The sequence below is a fragment of the Thunnus albacares genome, chromosome 3 (genome assembly GCF_914725855.1).
Source record: "Thunnus albacares chromosome 3, fThuAlb1.1, whole genome shotgun sequence".
Lineage (NCBI taxonomy): Eukaryota > Metazoa > Chordata > Actinopteri > Scombriformes > Scombridae > Thunnus > Thunnus albacares.
In genome coordinates this window covers 22,668,271-22,691,238 of record NC_058108.1, presented here as the reverse complement: position 1 = coordinate 22,691,238, position 22,968 = coordinate 22,668,271, and the positions used below count along the sequence as shown (strand labels likewise).

Below are 22,968 nucleotides of genomic sequence, written 5' to 3'. Positions count from 1 at the left end.
TTTCTCTTAATGACTTCAAACGCGGTGGAAGGTTGGGCCATATTGAAAATAGCAATGCATGAAACAAATGAAAAGGGCTGTGCTAGAGAGAAGATGAAATAAGACATCCATGATTTTGAAGGCTTATCGCATGCCAAATAAATGTGCATACAGTAAGACAGACTTTTATAACTCTGGAAAATTATGATTGTGACGATCTTTTTTTTTTTCTTGTCTTGATGTTTGACGGGTAAATAGAAGAATCATGCCTTTTACTTTACAAAGTAGTCTATTAAGAATGTGCATTGACACATATTTGATTCGCTCATTTACATTGCCTGTTAAAATTGCATTGGGTTGCCAGATGAGCCCTCAATGTAAGGAACCCCTGCTGTACCAATGCCATGGTCTCTTTGAACTGAAAGAGTGGGTTATGTCAGTCTGAACATGGCCTCAGTTTGTGGTTTAAATAGCACCAACATTAAGCACTTTATGTCTCTGCTTCTGAATGGTGAGGCCAAGCAAAATCTCCTGCATTCCTTTATGTCATCTATCAATAAAAGTCAGCACAGATGCATTGCACCATTTAAATGTTTTGTCAAAAATACTTACCACTGCTATTATACATTTCAATATTTGCCAAATATTGTACAAAACATATTTGGATGAGCCCACACTACCATACCGTTTACCTGTTACTGATTTTGAGAGACTTGGAGAAATCCTGCAAAATGTGATGATATACTTGATGGCATTCTAAATTTCAACACTGAATTGTGCAGCATTAATAGAGATATTCAGGAGTGTCTCTTTTTCTCAATGATTTTTATAAATGCTGGAAATTAAGTGAAAGCTGCTGTAACACAGCCTTAGGGACATCTAATAGAACTGAAGAAGAAAGGGTTGAATAATACTCTCTCTATACAAAATTATTACATTCAGAATTGAGTTACAATCTCTGAAATGTCCTTTCATACACATTGAGCGTGCAGTTTAGGGCCATCCAGAAGGAACAAGTGCAGCTCCTCAGGTTTCAGTCTATAACACTGTTCAAAGTGAATTCAAAGGCACAAAGGTATGAGATGAATCCTCTTACTGGAGCAGATAACATCTCCAGACTCATTCCACTTTATTAGGCTATTTAATCAAATAGAAAGAAAGCATTGTTAGCCCACTTGGACAGGTCTGTGATATAAGCCAGGGTCAACACACTGAGCAGTCAAAGTTCACAATTACAAATTAAAAATGGCACAATTTGTTGGAAGAAAAGAAAAAGACTTTTCTGGAAGTAGTAGAGTTTTTTTTTAGATCTCAGTCTGGCCAACAATAAAATGAAAGAAGCTCCTGATGTTGTTAGTTAGAGCTCAGTCAAGTGCTTTTTGTTATTCTCCTACATGGAGGAGGATTTGATTAGCAGGATCAGAGGCAGCCATCAACAGACTTTGCCTCTGAGGGTATTTTTAAGTCTCAGGCTTGGCAGAGAGATCAGGGAAACGGCCAGTGTTCATTAACCACAGCAGAGGACACGGAGGACTAAAAATGTCCGTACCAGCTGGAAGGCCAAACATAGCATGTATGACCCTCATTCCATGAACACCATCAAAACATGCCGCGTGATGACACACTTTCACTCTGGTTTACATCAGCCATTCCTCTGGACACCATAAGTTCGGTGCTGATGCAGATTCTTTTGATTTATTGACTGTTTATGAATATTTTACGGTAAACACAAAGGAAAGCACCACTTATTCTTACTGATACCGATGTTGTGCAAGAGTTTTATACTAGTATCACACATTACTTCATCAAAGTAAAATGAGAGAATCAAGAATTGGTTAACTGCAAGTTGCATCATTCCACATTCAACATAGTAATACCCTAGGGCTGCTTCTAACGATTATGTCATTATCAGTTAATTTGCTTTTTTTGATTAACCAATTAACTGTTTAATCTATAAAATGCAACAAAAAAAAAGAGAAAAATGCCTAAAGACTAAGGTGAAATCTTAAAGTAACTTATTTTGTCAGACCAATAGTCAACTCAAAACTATTCAGTTTACAATGAAGAACCACAACCTGCTAATATTTGGCACTTTTGCTTGAGAAATGACTAATAATCGATAATTAAAATTGTTCTGTTGATTACTTAGTGTAATTCATATTTAATAACACATTATGTAGGTTGACTAATGATAACCTACATAATGTCCAAACTAAAACAAAGGTGCTAGATCATCTAGTGTCTGGGATCCAAAATTTGTTTTACTTCCTTATAATTTGTATGCAGTGAGAATGTCATTGATTGACAAGATAATATTTTGATGAATATTCTGTATACTTAAGTGAAGTATGATGGGTTTGACATTCTCAACCTGACTTACCCAATCAATATTTTTAAGCAGGAAAGTATGCAGAGCATCCATAATAACCGCAACAAATACCCAGTTTTTCCTCTGCACCATACAGATGGATATATACAGTTATATTAATTAAAAAACATTATGGATTTCACCTTTAAGGGCTTCATTAGTATTTCAAGGGGTTGACTGGAGGGGCAGTTGAATCCTAATGAGACACTAAAGCACTTCAGCATAATTCCTGTTAGACATGGCTTCAGGTGAAATTAGCTGTGCTGGGTGTAAGCTGTTTGCACAGATCTGAGGCCAGAGGGAAGAAGATGGCCGCTGCCAAGGCGCGTGAGGTGTTAGTGGTGTCGGAGGGGTGGAGTGGGTTTGGCTCTATAAATAAGTGAGTGAGCCAGATTGAGAGGATGTGCCCCCAGCAATATACGTCTAGCAAGATTATTTCAAGAAACATGTGGAGCTAACCTTGGGGCTGGCACCTTATCCCGACTACTCTGTGAGTTAAGGCGTAGAGAGCTGCAAAACAAATAGCCAAACAAACAAAGGTTGCAGGCATTTTTTAGTCTTTGAGAGAAAAAAATAAATAAACATGATGTTAGAGGGCAATGCTTGGTCACAAATATTCACACAGACACAGACACAAACACACACACACACACACACACACACACACACACGTACACACAGTTTTGAGTTCTGGAGTCACACATGTTCCCACTGGCAATTGAGTTTCATTAATTAAAATGATCTCTTACTTCTGAAAATGTTAACTACATCTAAATTGGAGTGAATAATGCATATTTCTTTGAAACAGTAAAATTACAGTACTCTTAAAATTACATCACTGCACTGAAAGATGAAAGTATCACCATATCGTCACATACGATCACTGCCCTCGTTCCTTCAATGTAAAAATACATTCTGTATCTACCTTCCTGTGAGCAGACTATTTTTTAATTAGGCATTTGATTTTTAAATCAGCACTGCTTCAAAGTGCCTTTAAAGCCAGAATTGTGTAATTGTGTAAAGAGCAAACGCCTTCCATTTTATTTGCACCTTATTAACTCGTACAGATGAAAAGACACAGTTTTAGCCTGGCCTTTACAGCTCAGTGATCATGAAAGAAAGTGGAGCAGACAAGAAAACTGCATAGACAATCACGATAAAGTGAATTACTTAAACTGAGGTATCACTTTTCTGCTTTCATCGCTCACTTGTTAGCTCGAATAACCAATTCTTGAGTCCTGCCTTAATCCTGTCCACACCAAACAAAGACTGCACTCAATCAAACTAAATCCCGGTCTCAGTGGATTTGTAAAATCCACCAGGACCTCTGAGGAAATTATAATGTGTGATCTATTTAATATGGTCGTGATATTCAACCCAGTTCTTTTACAATGAATGGCGATGCAGAGAAAAAGACTGCATGACTTTCTACCAGAACTATTTTAAAGTATTGTGGGGAGACTCAAGTTATTATAATACAACCCTATCCCCAGAAAATGTGTTGATATTGGACCATTCTGCATTTCAATTCTACATTATTCCCTTCTACAACCTCTGTGCATCACAACTACACAAAAAACTACACTAAAACACTTTGTTGAGGTATTAGTTAAAGCTGGCATAATCAATATTTTTATATTAACAGTGGATCACATGACTAGTTGTACGTGAAAAGTGTTGCTGGAAATGACTCATCTCTGCTTTTAGCATCTTTCAGCTCAGCTTGTTTTGGTTTTCCAGTCCACAACCTTACTGCTTTGGTTCACTCTCATTGCTGTTTTGGTTCACTCTCACTGCTCTAATCACCATAATTTTTGGCCACAGCAGGCAGCTATTTTCAGTAAAAAATAAATAAATAAAAACAAAAGCTCTGAAATCCCACTCTACACTACCTTCCAAGCACCAAATGGCATTAATGTTGAGCATTTAAGACCTGGATATCTCCCTCTGGAGTTGTTGGAGTGCTAAAAGGAAAATGAATATTGGACTTACATTCATCAGGTAGCCAGAAACACAACCCCAAATGAATCCTAATGTAATGTTTGCTAAGAGGTTTGCCAGATCCACTGTCAAGGTGATGTCAGTGTTATATTCACAGTTTTCAAAATCCGTTATTGCATGTTTGAGGTAAAGAGAAAAAAAAAACAGTATATGCTATACAGCCATCTACCACCCTGACCTCCACACCATTAAGGGGCCAGTACACGCCATCAGCATTGCTTGTAAAAGGGTCAAATAGCTTCGGAAACCTCCTCCCCTGCTGCCTTTCCGACATCAGATTGGGGGTACCAGAGTTAGCTTATAGCTAATTTTCATCTGCAGTAGCTGCGGAACTGTCCAATATGAACGTATCCTATGGATGCTAAGCTGTATAATCATGAGCTCTTTAGTTGGTTCCTTATGTGAAAAACTGAATATCCATCTTCTTGATTGTTATTGTGAAAAACCCAATTAATTTTGCTCTTCAGAACATCGAATAAGGACGAAATTGGCTTCAAATTAAAGTCTGTCTCTCAAACAACTTCAAAGATTCTGTATCGCCTGACATCAAATCTATTAAGTGACCAAAGCTCCTGCTTTTGCTGACTGAATGGACTATTTGGACATTAAGACAAATGAGATCAACTTGTTGATCAGACATTTTCATTAGGAGCGGGTGAGATGAAAAGTATTTTAGTGTGATTACGGTAAACTGTATTACACTGATAATGCTCTTAGAAATGCAAATGCTAAACAAAAGTTGAAATGCTCACAGTGGCAGTAAAATGTTCATGATGGCAGCTGGTTAGAATAAGTAGCGTCAAGTATTTCTCTGCCTGCCGGATGGCCTGTCAGTACTTTATAAGTGGAGCTTCAGTTTACTATAAATCTAAAACTCCTCTCTCTCCTTCTCCATCTGCCTGATTTTCTCACTTGTCTCTGTCTCTTGACGTCTCCAGCAACTCATCATCTCTAACTCCTTACCTCTAAACCATTTCTTTTACACCTCAGGATTTCTACTTTCTCCAACTTTTAGCTTTTACACTCCTCTCTCCCTCACTCTTTCGTTTCTGGGGGCTTTAAAAAAATCAAAGCTGCAGATCCATAAAATTCTTCATTCTTTGAGAGGAGTTGCACAAACCGATCGCTGAGCTGTGCGGCTGAGAAAGCCCCAATCTGATAGCTCCAATCTAATCTCTTCTATCACCACACAAATTTAGCAAGACTTGAAATCTGTGGCGACTGCATCCTCTCATGTGGACAAAGGTGCACTTGCACACACACGCACGCACCTGTGATTACACTCCCTTACTCTCCTAAACCTTCCGCTCCCCTCCTTTAAGGTTTAAATCAGCAACTTACTGACTTGATGGAATACTGATTGTAGTCTCAAGTGTATGGATTTGAGCTGTGCAGCCAGTCAGGAGCATTTGGAAGCATTAAGGTAAGCACTCACCGAACTCACAATAGTGAGCACAATAGTTTTGTTGGGAAAAAAAGGGTGATCAAGTAAAGGTACCAGCTTGATAGGCTGTTTAAGCTCAAAATTTCCTGATATTTTTGGCTCGACATGGAACATGTGGGACTCCAGAACAACAAAGAAAACATGCTCACACACTGCTGTTTGGCTGATTGATCAATTGATGCAAAAATGTATTTTTGTTATGTGACTGCTTAATTTCTTATTCAAGAAATGCCACTTACTGTATGATGTATTATCATGCTTGATTTCTAGAGGGAAAACAATGATTGTTTACAGGAACTGTAACTAGGCTACAGCATGTGCTTTGTCAACTTTTTTTTAGCTTTGAACTGGGCAAAATATGAGTACATGAATCATATCTTGTCCCCAATTCTAAGCTTCTGTGATAATAAAGTCATCTTCTTCCTTTTCTCCCTTGTCCAAAACAAACATCTATTCCACCTTGAATTGTCTGGACATGGGAAGCTGTAAGGCAGGGAGCCCAGTACAGATGCACTGGGAGCTATTGGGCATTGAGATGGCTGACTCCTGCCAGGATCACTGTTGAGTCTGGCCCCATGTTCAAACAAACACCATCAAATGATACAATTGAGCTGTCTGAGTAAAACAGTGGTGCTTTTACCTAAATCATTCCAACACAGATTGTGTTGTTTAAGTGTCAAGGCCTCGGGAAAAGGTGGGTGTTTTCTGAACCAGGCCAACTATTACAAAAAACATTTAATTTTCAACCGTGAAATCAACCCCCCTCAAGCTACGACTCTAGGTCTGTCCCATAAAACATTAGCATAACTTATTTTTTCTGACTCCAAGTGTTTATGTAAGAATAAAATTATCATATTTTGTTCCTAATAGACATGATGCGAGAGGTGGATAAAAAGCAGATTTGTCTTGCAAAGACCTTAGGTTAATCTGGCTGAGCTAAAAGGAATACAAAACACTGGGGCCATGAACTTAAGTAATACTGTTTGCATTCTCCTGAACAAAATAAGAAATATTGCAGTGCACTCGAACATTAAGTGAAAATGTGGCACTTAGCCACTTTTCTGTGGAATTTTATTGGCGTGAAAAATAGCTGCTAAACTAAACAAATCCAGCATTACTTTAGAAGCAGCAGCATCTTTGGACCAAAATAAGCAGTGTGTGACATATTTCCCACAAGAAAATTCTTAAAATACAATGAGTTAAACAAAAGGTCAGCAGTAGCATGGTACAAGTTTCAATTACATAAATAAAAAAATGGTCATTTCAATGATGGAAAACACAAAATGAGTGGATTAATAAACATAATTTAATAACCAACATGCAGGACTATGAACCCTTTTAGGCCTTTTCCACCACAGAAACTTAATGAGATGTAACCTGGAATGTCTCATAATCTTAACTTTTAAGACTCTGTAAGGCTTTGGTGCTAGATTCTGACTTGTATTTCCACTATGTTTTACAAACCCAGATGTTTTGGATAAATACCATTAAAAAAAGGACTGACGTCACTTTTGCACACTATGTGAGTGCAGTTGTGGGGCAGAAAACAATGGAAGAAATTAATCCTGACATTGATTTTCTCTTATTTTGGTGTGATTTTGAGATGAAACATTGTACATGAAGGAAAATAATTCCAAAAAAAAGTTGAAATCTCCAACATTTCCAGACTTTGCCTTGTTGGTCCAACAAGTGGTCTCAATTACTTTTTAATTTTGAAAAGTTTTGGATATCCTGGTTGCGGTAGTGAAATGGTGGTTACGTTTTGTTGGCTTGACCAAATATGATCCACAGCCCTGCCAGCTATCCCACAAGAGTACCTGGAACTTGGATTTAGTATCATTGCCTGGTAAGTGTCAACATTTAATTTCAGGAGCACATTCCTAAAGTGGGCAAAGAACAGTGAAAACAAATCCAGAACACATTACCATGGCTACGTGTAAAAGCAATATTTCGACATTGTAGGAAATAAATGAAATATGCTCACTTTCATGCTGAGAATGAGATGAGAAGATGGATACCGCTCTCAGATTTTGCACCAAGTTAGCCGTTCCCCTGTTTGCAGTCTTTATGCTAAGCTAAGCGAATCAGCTGCTGGCTATAGCTTAACAGCTGCAACAGGCATACAGTATCAGAGTGGTATCGATTTTCTCATCTAACCCTCAGCAAGGAATTCAATAAGGATATTTCCCAAAATATTGAACTATTCTTTTATGATGTGGGTTTCTAATTCCCTGCAGTGGAAAAGACCTATTTGTATAATATAACCCCATCCTGATGAAAGCTCCATGGCAAAGCAACAGCTATACCATCACAGGCACCAAGCCATGCAGAGGATTTGACATTTGTGAGGCAACTGGCCAGATTTGAAACCCATGTTAGTATATTCACACTTCTCTGGGTAGTATTAGAGGAGAGCAGAGGAACTTCACACAATGTAAATATGTTAACATGTCACATGTGAATATTTCATATGGAGGCAATTTGATACAGGAGTGTGATGCTGCGATACTAAACGAAGAAATGACAGGACACATCCTCTGAATCCTTTAAGTGACGGTGCTGAATATGCCAATGAGTTGAGGTCGGTATACCTGACAACACCATGGATTATGTTCACGCAATATTCCTGTATTTCTTGTTCTGGTAGTTGTTAGCTAGCTTGTTTTCACACAGTAGTAATTTATAATCAATTTCCTATCTACCCTTAAATGTGTCCACTTGCAGCTATAGTCTCTCTCTCATTATGGCAACCCGCAGTGTGAATATAAATGTCAGGCAGTCCTCCAGTCCAACCAGCCAGTACCATCAATCTTTACTCAAAAATTGTCCCAGGTGTGATGCTCCATTAGCTGTATGTGTCTCTGCTGTGATAACGTGCATGTGTGTGTTTCCCCCAAGCTTTTAGTCACTGTGGTAGTGTTACATCGTCTCCTCTGTCTAATAGCATCTTTGACCCCAGCTTGAAACCTGGCAACCTTGTTAGCCCTGCTTGCCCCCACCAGCAGTTGCAGGCATGGTGGCACTCACGCTGGCAGTGACCCCAGGATCGACGTGTCCATCCCCAGCAGCAGTCCACTCTGGCCCCGTATCGACACAGACCATTGGACGAGGCCATCTGCCGTGGCCACCTGTGAGGGGATGACATAATTAGTTCACAGCCAATTAAAATGTCTTGATGAAAAGCAGGGGTCTTTTCAATGTTGTTTAGAGGGAGGCTTCAAAGCCTTCACGTGATTTATTTCATGTTCCTGCTGTCGATGTTTTCATGTATACAGTGAGCAGGAATGAAAGGCTTTCACAAATTCTGTTGCACGTCCAGGAAGAAAAATACTTAAATTGCACCTTTTCAGTGACACCAGTGATAATTAATAGTATGTTGTCTTGATAGTACCGTACCATTAAATATATTCCCTCAAAGGCAGATGTTGATTGTGTGATAGAAGTCATGTCCGGCTGGAAAACAAACAATGTGTGCAAGCAGCTTTTCTTAATAAAACTAAGCCTTCAACTAACAATAATTCCATTACCAATTAATCTGCAGATTATTCCCTTAATTAATCAATTTATTATCTTGTCAGAAAATAGTAAAATGCCCACTATGAGGTGATATCCTCTAATCACTTCTTTTATTCTTCTTTTAAATGCAAAGATATTAAAATTTCTATCATAGAAAACAGAAAAAGCAGCAAATAGTCACATGTAAGAAAACTGGAAACAAGTATTGTTTGCTATTTTTGCTTGAAAAACAATTAATGAATTCTCAGGATAGTTGCCAATTAATTTTCTGTCAACAGACTCATAAATTAATCAACAAATTGTTTCCACTCTAAACAAAAATGGTAATTTCTTTACTTTTATTACATGCATTGTGAGATAAAATAAAAAACTGACACTGCTTTTGATTTTCTCAGGGTGTTGAAGGCTGACTTTTCAGAAAATGAATATAGCAGATTATCTTTGCGTCATACAAATTAAACTGACAGCACATCAGATCGTGTTGGTGTGTCTGGTGTAAAACTGGAGACCTGTGCTGAAAGCCTGCCAGCCCCGATTCGTATTTAAGTGTTGGTGTGCATCAGTGCACCACTGACACTCAAACCTGAGAAGGCTTATGAAACAGATTAAAAGCCATGTACAGCCAGGTGCCCTTGAAAATACAGTATGCTCCCCATCTCCATTTATCACAGAAATGCATGTCAGTGTGTGTGTCACTGTATATTATATTTAAACCACACCATTTCATGACAGTGGAAGATAATATCTCTGCTTCAGAGAGAACGGGAAGGTATTAGTTTTTATACAGATATAGGTTTTTTTCCCCAAGTACTGCAATTCCTCTAAGAGAAATTACAGCCGGATGTTTTTGTTACACCATGTTCTATTCTGCTCAGAGCAAGAAATAGCTTCTTGGCAGACAGTGCTTGTGGATTACCTTTTTATCTGTACCGAGGCTCACCACATATTTATGGAGAGAATAAGGCGAAGGAATGAGTCCATTTAAGGATACTGATGAAAACCCAAGCTGCATACTTTGAGAGGCTGGCTCTGAAATGTTACCTCAAATCTAGCAAATAATAAATGAATCAGTAGCTAGGAAAGACCAAGTTGGGTATATTTTTGCTACAGTGCAATGAAGATTACGATCCATCTCCTTAAGCACTGAAACTGCTCTTTCATCATTAATATGAGAGGTTTTGAGTACATGAGAGTTTTCTGTAGATCATTGAATCAATCCAATATGTGAAAAGTGAATGACCTACACTGTTTATGCAGGTTTTGAGTTGCACATAGGAGCTGGAAACACAGTAATCTAGTTACAAAACAAAGGAGTAGTTCTCTTGATATACTTCCTTAAACACAAAAGATGCTTTCTTTTGTGCCTCAATGAGAGAGTGGAGCTGTTGCTCAGTATTCAGGGCACATCCTTTGCCGCTATCCCTGCCTGTTAGTGTCTCTATGCCAAGATGAGGAAATGCTAATGCTTGCCCCCGCTGCCAATCACCTCATTGGAAAAAAACACGATGGATGCTAAGTGAGAGTGGCAGATCCAGGGAAAATGTTTGTCTGCTGCCTGGCAAGCAGGAAGGCAGTCAGGCAGGGAGAAACTCCAAGCACACACAGTTTAAGAGAGGAGAGGAGAAGAGAGGAGAGGAGAAGAGAGGAGAAGAGAGGAGAAGAGAGGAGAGGAGAGGAGAGGAGAGGAGAAGAGAGGAGAAGAGAGGAGAGGAGAGGAGAGGAGAGGAGAGGAGAGGAGAGGAGAGGAGAGGAGAGGAGAGGAGAGATTTGGATGCCATCCAGGTTTAGATGCTGCTATCTCTGCAAGTGACATGCACCCACACACATGCACAAACATGGCACCTGTTGTTCCTCCGTACTGTAAACTTGGTACATAAAACAAAACAAATCTCTGCCTCTGGCAAAATTCACTTCATTTTGGAGGACAGGGACACCTTCAAGAAAATCTTACATCCCGTGACATTTCAGTGATATTTAGATGTGGTGACTGGAAGCTGATGTCAACCTGATCGGCTTGAAAGCACTCTGAATTTATTCATATGTGTGCATACGGTGATTATCCTCTTAAAATATGGAGGCATCATGTGAGAAGAGTTTATGGTGCTTTGGGCGTGCCTGCTCCTGTGTAGCCTAATGGTCTTGTATTCCTGTGAAGTTATACATCATTACAGAGAAATCATCACACCAAATAACTCCCAGTAGCAAGCCACTGCAGATATACTGACACATTAAACCGTTTACAAAAGATTTCTTTGGTTAAAGAGATATTTTGTTTTGTGCCAGAGCTCCACCTCACTGTAAAAATAGCCAGTTTTTCACACCAAGGCATGTCACTAAATGTAATGTAATGGCCTTGGATAAAAGTTCTTTTGAAATGGCAACCAAGCCATTAATAGCAGATGTATTACTCATCCTTACTCATCCTTGTGGTAATTTCTGAGGCAATAATTTTGTGGTGTTAAGTACCAATGTTGCTCCTTGATTGTTCAATCTTGTAATGTTTTTTTTGTTTTTGTCAGGATTAAAAACTTCAGCAAATTCTGTAACTGCTACTCTTGTAATTCTATGCTCAAAAAGGTCCTTTTGACAGCCGACATTTTTGACTTGTCATAGTAAGAGAAGCACAGGTATTACTATTAACATTAGTGATGGCTGTTCAAGTAAGTATTCAAGTAAGCTATGACAGCGTGACAGTGAGTCAGCATACACAATAGCAGGACCCTGAAACCAAAGCAGTTAAATGTAATTCAGCCGTCATTAATTTTATTATTTACACCTCTGCTTATACTGTGACATGTATAGTGTGGAAAAGCCTTATGTGGCTTTGATTAAATAAAATAATATGGTCAAGAAAAAGCAATGATGAATCTCCGGAAGTTTCCCAGTAGCAGGAGATGAATAATGTGATAGAGTAGAGCTGATATTTTTTTTGTTTGGGGGACTTTAATATATTATATTGCAAGTTTTATCAACATGGCAAGATCAGAGGAGCATGATATTATGACTCTGAGCACATGATGTTATGAAGACTGTGAGCAAAGGAGTTTTAACTCCTACAGAATTCCAGTGAATGGTAGGCGAGAGGTGTCTGGGAGGTCTGTTTGGCCCAGTGGGAGTGATAAGTGGACAGGAACCTCATGAGATGCCACAGGTCCTGGATCACTGAATCAAATATTTTCCTCTAATGTTTTCTCCTACACGCTCATATATAAACACATGCACAGAATGAATATGGAATCACCTTTCATGTTCTCACTGCTTCTCTCAGTCCTCTTCATGCTGAGTTTAGCACACGGCAGTTGTGCATTGCAATGCACTCTGAACTTGAAACTGAGGGTTTAATACAGTTCATCAGCTCACTATTTCATCACATCAAGACTGCAGCAACATCAAATACATATTTATCATCTCTTAGAACATTTATGCCTTGAAAATTACAATTATCAACAATGGGAGCTACAATGACACTGCCCAGAAGAGAAGAGCATTTTTTTCTAATACATCTTGTACCCAGTGATATCTTACTAAATGGAGAGCCGGCATATCAAATGGATGTGAGCATAATACCTGTATTTATTATCCCGAGGCTCTGAATAATGATCCTAAATTGTTAAAGGAACTCAAGCAGATAATTATTAACCTTCACGCACGCCATGTAACACCTCTTCTCAAGTACAGGACTACCAGACTCCCAGCAGAATCTGAGAGGTTCATATCCACAATGGAAATACCATTCTTCTCTGGTTGTTTTACTCATTAATACAGAGCTGTCTGATGTTCTCTGCCTGAAAGCGAAGTGTCAGTCCATTGCTCACAGAGTTGGTAACGAGGACCATGAAGGTAGTCCTATCATCCATGAATCCATATCATGAATCCATATTGAAGCATGGAAAGCGTGACTGTTGAATGGATTTTTCTCACAAATTGCCATATATGTTGATTGCTGCGTTTGTAGTATCTTGGGCGATAGACTTGCTGGAACCTGCCGAGCTCAGTTGGAAGGCATGAGCTTGTAGAGTCATCAGGTGTCTGGTATCTTAATGAACCAACTCGGCTGCACACGCTGCCAGATCTGCACGCGGGCTGCCAAGACATTCACATCACACTTCTGAGGCTCTTCACAGTGTGCGACTCGAGTAGCCTACCCGCCCTGATTAATTGTTTTTAACATCCATCCTACGTGCAAAATCTCATGTGTATGAAGTTATATGTCAAATATCAAATGATATGGACTATGGGGACATTTGTGGAGTTTTTCGCACTTTTATGCGTGATATCTTTTACACCTGCTAGGAGATCAGACATGATGTGGGTGGATATCATGGCGTTATCCCCGGGAGACTCAACCTCAGTCACGAGCTTCTCCTATCCCTACAGTCTTCAACAAATGGTGTTGTGCCAGTGAGCATTCCAACAGAGCTTTGCAGATCGGATAAAAGACTAATCGTCGGAAAAGAGGGAGAAGGGGTGAAATACACCATAGACTTAAGAGTATGGGTCTCAGTGATCACCGCAAGCTTCCTGCACTACCAACAGTCCTCTCTAACGTGCAGTCTATCTGCAACAAGTTAGATGAGCTGGAAGTGTGTGCCAAATTCAAACGCCAAGTGAAGGAAACCTGTCTCTCTTTTACTGAAACATGACTCAGCGAATCACACCAGGGCGAGGACCTGTCAGTAAGTGGGTTTGGTAGCCCATTCCGATTGGACCAGTCACTGACAATTACCAACAAGCAATGTGGAGGGGGCGTGTGCTTCTTGTGTCAACCAGAGGTACTGTAACACCGTTGTAATCTGGGACAGGATATGTTCCCCAGACATCAAACTGCTGACAATCTCACTCAACCCTTACTACTTGCCACACAAATTCCAACAGCTGTTTTTTCATAGATGTTATAAATCCACGAGTCAATGCATCCGCTGCTGCACAGCTGATAGCTAACATAATGCATAGGCTAGACTCAGTCTGCTTGGATGCCCCTAAAGTTATCCTTGGCGATTTTAATCAATGTCAACTAAATAAGACTTTGAGGACGTATGAACAGTATGTGATCTGTGCCACCACACAAAAGAACTCTATAATCGATGTTTGTTATGGTTCAATCGGCGGTGCTGACAAATCTTTGCACATGCCTTCCTTTGATACCTTCTATCACAGAAGTATGTATCTTATGCCTATGTACAAACCCTCCTTCAGGTGCCTTGAGTGTGTGAAGAGAACAGTGAGGAGTTGGTCAGAGGACAGTGTCTCCTCTCTTCAAGCATGCTTTGACTGTACACATATATTATTTTCTGTGTTGACTAAGTCATCCTAACTAAAAAGGTTGGTACTCATCCAAATAACAAGCCTTGGGTAACAAAAGAACTTCAATCAGTTATTAATAAAAAGAAACAGACATATTATATTGACGATCCTCTGGAGAAAAAAGTTGTCTCCAGTGAAGTGCGTAATGAAATAAGGAAAGCTAAAATGAAGTATAGGGAAAAGACAGAAATGCAATATAGCAGTGGCTATTTTAGAGCAGCCTAGCAAGAGATTAAAACAATGGCCTCTATTAATCAATGTGCAAATGAGACTAAACAATCCGTCTATGTAAATGGGGTGGAAGATTCTGATTTGCTGAACACTTTCAACTTATTTTTCTCTCACTTTGAAAGGTCTGAGTTCTCTGAAAATGTTTCCATCCTTAGAGGGTCTCTTGTACCTCAGAATGATATTGTAATATTGCAGGAATGTGTCACAGCCCTATTTAAGTGGGTGAACATAAGGAAGACTGCTGGTCCTGATGCCATCTGTGGGTGCACTTTGAGCTATTGTGCTCAACAGCTTAGTGAGGTCATCACTAAACTCTTCCAGATGTGTGCCGAACTTGGCCAGATACCTACAATCTGGAAAACATCCACTATAATACCCATCCCAAAATCAAAATAATCCTAAGGAACTAAATGACAGGTTTAGACCTGTTGCGCTGAAATCCATTGTCATGAAAAACTTTGAGAAGTTTATAAAAAATATGGTCCCCCTCACTGATGGCAAATGAGACCCCTTGCAGTTTGCTTATCAAGCTGGTAAAGGTGAGGAGGATGCAAAACTCTTCATTGTCAATAGAGTGTATGAAAACCTTTAGAAACCCAAATCTAATGTGAGACATTTATTCGCTGATTTCTCTTTGGCTTTTAACAAGATGAAGGCTCATATTTTGATTGACTGACATGCTTCTTCTTTTAAATTACCTCATCAGCTTTTGATTTGCTTTTAGATTTTCTAACAGACAGAATCCAGCAGGTCTTAGTGAATGTCCAACAACAAGGTCTCAAACACCAGCTCACTTAGGGTTGAATCCTGTCCCCTCTGCTTTTTATTATGTATACAGACAGCTGCAGGACTTCTCAAGAGGGCAGCTATGAAATTCTGTGATGACACCACCCTATTGTCTCTTCTTCAGGGCTCAGAGTCAGATCATGGTTGTGCCCTACCTGCCTTTGTTAAACGGTGCGATGATAACTTCCTTGACCTTAACATATCAAAAACTAAGGAATTAATTATTGATTTCATGCCGAATTATGACAAACAAAATGTTAACATTATACATGGAAAGGATGTTCAAATTGTTGATACTTATAAGTATCTAGGGACAGTGTTCGACTCTCAACTCAAGTTCGAGGTAAACACAGAGTCGGTTGTCGAACGTGGAAAGAATCCACTTAATACAGAAGCTCAATCCTTTTCGTGTCTGTGATACTTTTTTATGTAATTTTTATCAGTTATTCATTGAAAGTCTTCTCACTTTCTCATTTATTTGCTAGTTTAATGGGTTGTCTGTGAAGGACAAGAATAGCCTAAATGGTATTGTGAAGGTCTGCTCCAAGATCATTGCAAGATCATTGCAAAGAGCAATGAGACTTGTGCTCCCTCTGGGAGAAACAGGTGGCCCAGAAAGCAAAAGGAATTATCGGCCAGTGTGACCGTGTTCTGTCCAGTGAATTCACTGTAATGCCCTCAGTCCGGCGTTATAATGTGCCCCTTAGGAGAACAAGCCGCTACTGTAAGTTCTTCATTCCTTCCGCTATCAGGCTACTAAACTAAATGCCAACAGTAATAGTCATTTTAAATGACTGATACATTCTTTTAAACTTGGTTATTTATATGAACGATAACAAAATGCTTTATTTTACTTACTGCTGCTCATTGTTTTCTTGATTTGTTGATCTGTTGCATCTGACATATACCTTGCCTGTAAGTTTTGGAGTGGTGTATATGGACTGGGTAAGCTGCAAATGAATTGCCCTTCTTGGGATCATTTAAGTTGTCTGAATCTGAATCTGAATTAACACATAGCACGATGTAGGATATTGACAAATACCTGAGGGAAAGATTTAAAGTGAGGAATCAGCTGGCCTATTAAATGCAAATGCTTTTAAGGAGGAATACGACACACTGTAGTGGAGGATATTCACTGATTGGCCAGAAAAATACAAACACCTGTATGATGTAATGCAATGCAACATAATAGCTCAGCAAAAAACACTTCTAAAAATGTTTTGCTGATTCCTCTGATATAAGAATTTGTATGTTGACGCAATTCTACGCCACTTTTCAGGCTGTACATTGAGGTGGCGTTGTACTGGAATGAATCATATTGAAAGCTGTCCACCTCATTCATAAGTATATGTAAGAGCAAAATCTTACAATATAATGCAATGCAATATATTGTATTTTTACATTACTTCACAGTCATCTGGCAGACACTTTTGTCAAAACTGACTTATAACGAAGTGCAACCCTTCCAAATAAACAGATAAAAGCATGTTCAATGTTTTGCTTTGTGTGTGTGTGTGTGTGTGTGCTTTAAAGGAAATGAGAAGTTGATAAGCCCTAACATGGAGTGTCTAGGTGTAGTCTGAACAGGTGGGGAAGATGGGCAGTGACTCTGTGGTCCCAGAAACTACAAAGTGCCACAAAATCAACACCTGTCTGACACAGTTAACAACACTGTAAGTTTCGCAAAGGTAGAATTTACTAAATGGCTTTAGAATTCACTGGATTGCATCACAGTCTGCTCTCACACTGTATTGCGCAGCAGTCTGTTGTCTGTCTGCCGACAGACAACAATTAGGACCTGACCTTGCTACAACTATTTCTATTCTTTCTCAATCTTTCTTTGTAAAGATGACATAATGACATGTTGATGTCCATGCCAGTATACTCTAATTACACACAATATTTCACAGAACATGACTTAAGACATACAGTAGGTTCAATTGTTAATACGGCACTTTAAATCCATTTCTCAATTGATATCCGCTTATTCCCTGTGAGACTCACTCCGACTATGTAGTTTGCTTGATAACTATGACAACAAATACCAGGGAGAAATGCTATGTATAAACTGAGATACTGCTGCATTTTCCTGCAACCTGAACTTGTCACTTTATTGATATACTGTGTGTTCTTCTGCTAGGTCAAGTAAAGGAACACATCTTTCTCAAAAGGCAGTCGCGGAGTCTGACTTAATGTTCACTCTCAGAAATCTTATGTCTGGTTTACATTTAAAATGTTTTCTATGATTTGTAATAAAGATGTTGGTACATTCTCTCTGAATGTTGAGAAAACAATATAAATTACTTTTAACTTTCAAAAAGTCATACTGATTATAAAGCTATCCATAAATGTAATTTTGACAGTGTTTTCGCACTCATTCTCAACCCCTGAAAGCCCAAATGAGGGTCTGATATTACAACCCCAACATAACCTGGCAGTAGTTCACAGCTTTGGATTATTACCGAGGAGGTCTGGTATGTGCTGCTTGGCTGCGTTGGATATAACAATTCAGTGACATCACTAGGGAAGAATATCCTCTATGTGTTGCTTTTAGTTTTGGCAAAGTCTTCTGTACATGACAGGAAATCGGCTGTTGTTGAGTCCTTGGTTGGAATAAAAAGTGGCAACAAACAGTGCAAGGTTTTTTGCCAGAGATTTGCAGGTAAGCATATTATGTGCTGCTATGGGAGAACAAAATGATCTTGCCAATGATGCCCGTGAAGGACCCTTCAGGACTAGATGGATAAGCCTGTTAGGAACGCTTTCTAAAAGGCAATAAGCGAGGGAGACAATAAATGGCTTTTTTGCTTGTGCTCGGTCTCAGGGGATATTCTCTCAATGAATTAATATTGAAACAGAGACTCAGGCCCGGGCAAGTTTATACCCATAAAAATTGGCAAATTATGACCATGGTGACAAGCCACTCCATCAGCAGCGATGTTAATAATGTACAATATGCTGCTGCTATAGGTTGAAGTAAATGATCATTACACAAAGGCAATGCGTGAAATAAAAGTTAAAGCCCTACACATCTCATCAGACCACGGCTTGTGACACAGACATTAGCCATGGTGATTAAGAAAAAAACTGTCATCAGTAATAATATATGTGCTGGCAAATGCTCAACTAAAAATTTCTGCAACACTCTCTCCTTCATTCTCTGTCTTGCACACACAGTCTTTCACTCCTTGCTGCAACCTCTGATATCCAAATTGCTTCTTTTGAAATACTTTTGAACACAGCAGAAAAACTGAATTGAAAGAGCTGAGGAGGACAAAAAAGGCTATATACCTGCAGATGTCAAAGTCTATCAACAAGCAGGTGGAATGGCAATGTCGGTCTGAAAGGGCTTTTTGAAATTCAAGCACACTATTTCAATAACAATTACCTCCAATAATCTTCAAAAGTTTTTCATTCATTTGAAAACGTGAAACATGAGAGGGGATTCTGCTTTGGGGGCTCAGCCTGTCTGACAGAGATACATGAGGAAAAATAAAGTACAATGCTGCTTTCTTTTGTTGGAGGTGTAGGAAATTTGGCAGTAGGATTCTGTGTAACTCTCTCACTGTTTGGATGGATTACAGTCCAACTGACACACGAAAGACAGTTTTGATTTCACTTACCTCTTTAAACTGTAAAGGCATTCTTAACAAATTGTCCTAGCCAAGAAACAAATGAGCATTTTACCAATACTGATGAAATTACTTTTTCCCCATTTTTATGTAATTGCTTCAAAGTAAAAGGTCAGAGTAAGACCTAAATTACAGCCTAGTTTTATTATGCATGCCAGTAAAAAAAAAAAAAAGAACCCAGCCATCATCCATCATGTTCAACTCAAATGCACCTATAGGCTGATCGAAATCTCGGACACGTGCATTCTTCGGGGTCTAGCACGTCTCCACACCTCTGTCTTCTCACAGATTCGTGTTTGAACATGAAACACCGGGCAATGTGCTGTCAAATCGCTTTATAATCAGCCTGATATCTGCACAAGACAAGAACCGCTTGGTGTGATTTTAGCTCATGTAAACACTGCCTCGTGTGTTGAGATGCAAAAACAATAAGTATTTTTTAAATTACAATAAAAGTTAGACTAATAGTCTGAAAAAAGGTTGTAATTTCATAGGAGCAACATGTTTTCAGTCATATCTAAAATGAGCTTCACAGTTTGGAGATCTTGAAATAATGCTTCAGTTTGCAACCAGCCCGGCAAAGTGCGGTGCTGAACCGAAGGAGCAGTTTCACACAAGATGGATTAAACTAACACTCGAATAATTGCAGCTTCAAAATGAAGTGATAGTTTATTTCAAGAATGCGGATCATGCGAGCAATATGTGCCCTTACCTGCCGTCAAAGTCTGCACTTGCTCCGAAGCAGCAGCTGTACAACAACATCAACTTTATCCATAATTCCATGATCTCGAGAGTTTGCTTGTTATTCTCCGTAATCCAAAAGCACCGGGCAGGAAACCGCGGAGGAAACAATTAGATGAAGAAACAGCAGAGTTGCTTTGACGCACGCTGGAGGTGCACAGGTAAGAAAGGTCTGCTGGCGTCCTTCAGACTGCTCATGTGAGATATTCAGGAGGTGCGTGAGAGAAACCAGTCCGCTGCTTGGAAGTAGAGTAGCGCCGATGTGTGTATGTATGTGTATGTGTGTGTGTGTGTGTGTGTGTATGTGTGTGTGTGTGGTGCGGGACGCACTCTGCCGGGAAGAGAGCGCACAGCTCCCTCTCTCTCTCTCTCTCCTCACAAGTTCAGTCAGCGGGCTCTCCAACCAGCAGCACCCACTCCAACAGCTCCCCCCCTTTTCATTAAAAAGCGGCCAAAAACATCGCGGATATCCAACCAGCAGGACTTGTGGGACTTTTAATGTAACGCACAGCTACTAGGAAGCTCCAGATGCAGCGCCGTGCTGCGCATGCTTTAGAAATGCCTTAATTAATTGCATAGCCTGCTGAGGCACGCAGGTGCATCGCCCACCCAGGTAGATGTTGCTCACTCAGTTAAAACAATGCAGTGAAAATTACTGGGGATGAATTTGGAGAGGACACAAAGATAAGCAGCAAAAATGCCAAATAACAGGTTTGACACAGATTCAGGAGGGCTTAAATAAATAGAAAGGCTTTTGTTGGACCTGTCATTATTGTAAATAAAAACACAAGTGTTTTGATTGAAATATTTTTGAAACAAAAGATTCCAGCCACAGACTTTGCTTTTGTTTCAGATATTTTGTCTATTGCTCTAAGAAAGGCGCCATCAGGTACTTTTTCTTGAATGCTATTTTCTCATCAAACCTTCTACAACCTACTTTTTGCAAACTTGATGCACCCTATATGCAACTGCTGGGTCTTTATTATTCATTGTCTGATTCTATTAGCGCGATTATCTTCTGCCTGACTCATGAGCAGCACTTCATATTCAAAGTCTAGTGTCATATTCTAGTCTTTCTATCTGGGGGCCTCATTTTCTGATGTGACAGCCTTCTGCTACAAGAATCCAAGTCAGCCAATAATTTTTTTTTTCTCCAGCACGGACTCAACGAGAAGAAAGAAAAAAAAAAAAGAAATAAATGACTGGGTAACCAAACACCATCACTTTCAGTAATGGAGCAGGAGATGAATGCGATGAAGGTTTAATATGACTACTGCTGGTTGTTCAAAGTCCCTGCACTCTCTTGATACATGGCACTGTTCGCCTGTTACGCCCTGTCACCCATTTGATAATAAATCTATGCGGTGCCACAGAGGTTTGACATCTCTAGAAGCAAGTGATTGGAGAAATGCCGGTTATATATAATTACACAATTAATCACATTCCTTTCATGACTGGACTCTATAAATGTGATTCCATTCTGATTTATTACACTGGAGTTGGGGAATGCAAATTAGCCAAATCATGCCTCGTTACCAACTATATTGGTATATTGTGACTGATCAAATGAAACTTTAAAAGGGTCGGCTAAACCAAAATACTCATTTTATCTCACTTATTCCGAGTGCTATTTTATTTATTCAAGGTTTGAGAAATCTTCATGTCTCTGAGATTTCTGTAGCCAAACCCAATACAGTGGAGGTGAATTTATTTTGTTCATTTCACAGCACTGAAAAATTACATTTGAAAAATTGAACAGCAGCATGTCTTCCCATAAATTATGTGGAGTAACTGAGAAAATATTGTATGTATTTGGCGGATTTGGGTGGACTCACCCTTTAATGAACCCTCAGGGGCAAACGAGCCATTATGTTACATTTTGAGCAACACAGACTATGCTACTGCAGAAACAAGTAGGCAATAAACATAAAAAAACTGGTCTGGGGTTGCATAAATGTGACGACAGATGTGTCAAGAAGATGAAAAGCATCATAGATTACAAAATATTGTGCAAAATAACAGCAGCTGGGACTAAAGAGGAAATGTGTGCATAATAATGTGTTGTTACTCTGAACTCCTATAATTATGCTATGAATTCCTTATTGGAAAAAAAATATATATATATGTGAAATGACCTACGTTTTATTAGTGGTAATGCATGAGAAGTCATAAAGCAGGAAGCATGCTATTTAAGATAACGGCAAGGGCAACACCGAGGTCTCTTGTACCCATTTTGCTAGGGCTTGTACTTCACTTCAGTGCCTGCTATAGTAATGTAGAACACATAAACAAGGTCACTGTTTGTCAAAAGGGAAAATTCATACCAACAGGGGAGGGACCCCAGTGAACTGTTGCAGACAAATGGCTATAAACACTGCCAGTGTAATGAAATGGAAAAACTGTTGTCTGAAACACCAAAATTAGTTAAATTTTAATTACAAGTAATAACTGAAGTCAATAAAACAATGAAAGCTCCATTATTTCCTGGTAGTGTTTTTCTGCTGCAACAAATTATGCACTTCAGAGATACTTTTGAAAACCTCCATTGATGGTGTAGAGAGCAACTTCGTGGAAATTATTTCACATTCAAGTCTTAAGTCAAGATTTAATGTTAATAGTTCAAGGTTTTGGGGAACATGTTTATTCGCTTTCTTGCTGACAGTTAGATGAGATGATCGATGTCACTCTCACATCAGTCTGGAAGTGTGAAACTACAGCCAGGAGACAGTTAGCTTAGCTTAGCATAAAGACTGGAAATAGCAGAAAACCACTGATAAATCGGCCAGGCTATTAGCTCAGTACAGATGTATCGTATCGGCTTATATATCATATGATTAATGACAAGAAATTGAACTACAGAAGTAACAAAGATACTGTATGTTTGAGACAGTGTCACCATTCTATAGTTTTCCCACCAGAGAATAGCCACAACATCCTGCCCAGTACATTTCGTGGTCACAACTGTT

At 39.2% G+C, this 22,968-nt stretch overlaps 1 protein-coding gene across 4 annotated transcripts in view; it reads right to left on the bottom strand.

Moving 5' to 3' along the window:
* npnta (nephronectin a) overlaps positions 1–20,479 on the bottom strand; it is a 50,592-nt gene extending 30,113 nt beyond the window's left edge. The window contains exons 1-3 of one of the 4 annotated variants that reach the window (XM_044347056.1): positions 19,974–20,479; positions 8,820–8,920; positions 2,807–2,857 (exon numbers count right to left, since the gene is read on the bottom strand). In XM_044347056.1, coding sequence (XP_044202991.1) covers positions 2,807–2,857; positions 8,820–8,920; positions 19,974–20,044 — 223 coding nt within the window. In that variant the 5' untranslated portion in view covers positions 20,045–20,479. The remainder of the gene's footprint in view (positions 1–2,806; positions 2,858–8,819; positions 8,921–19,973) is intronic. The other 3 variants (XM_044347059.1, XM_044347058.1, XM_044347060.1) reach the window with 3 other exon arrangements.
* Positions 20,480–22,968: the final 2,489 nt, after the last annotated feature.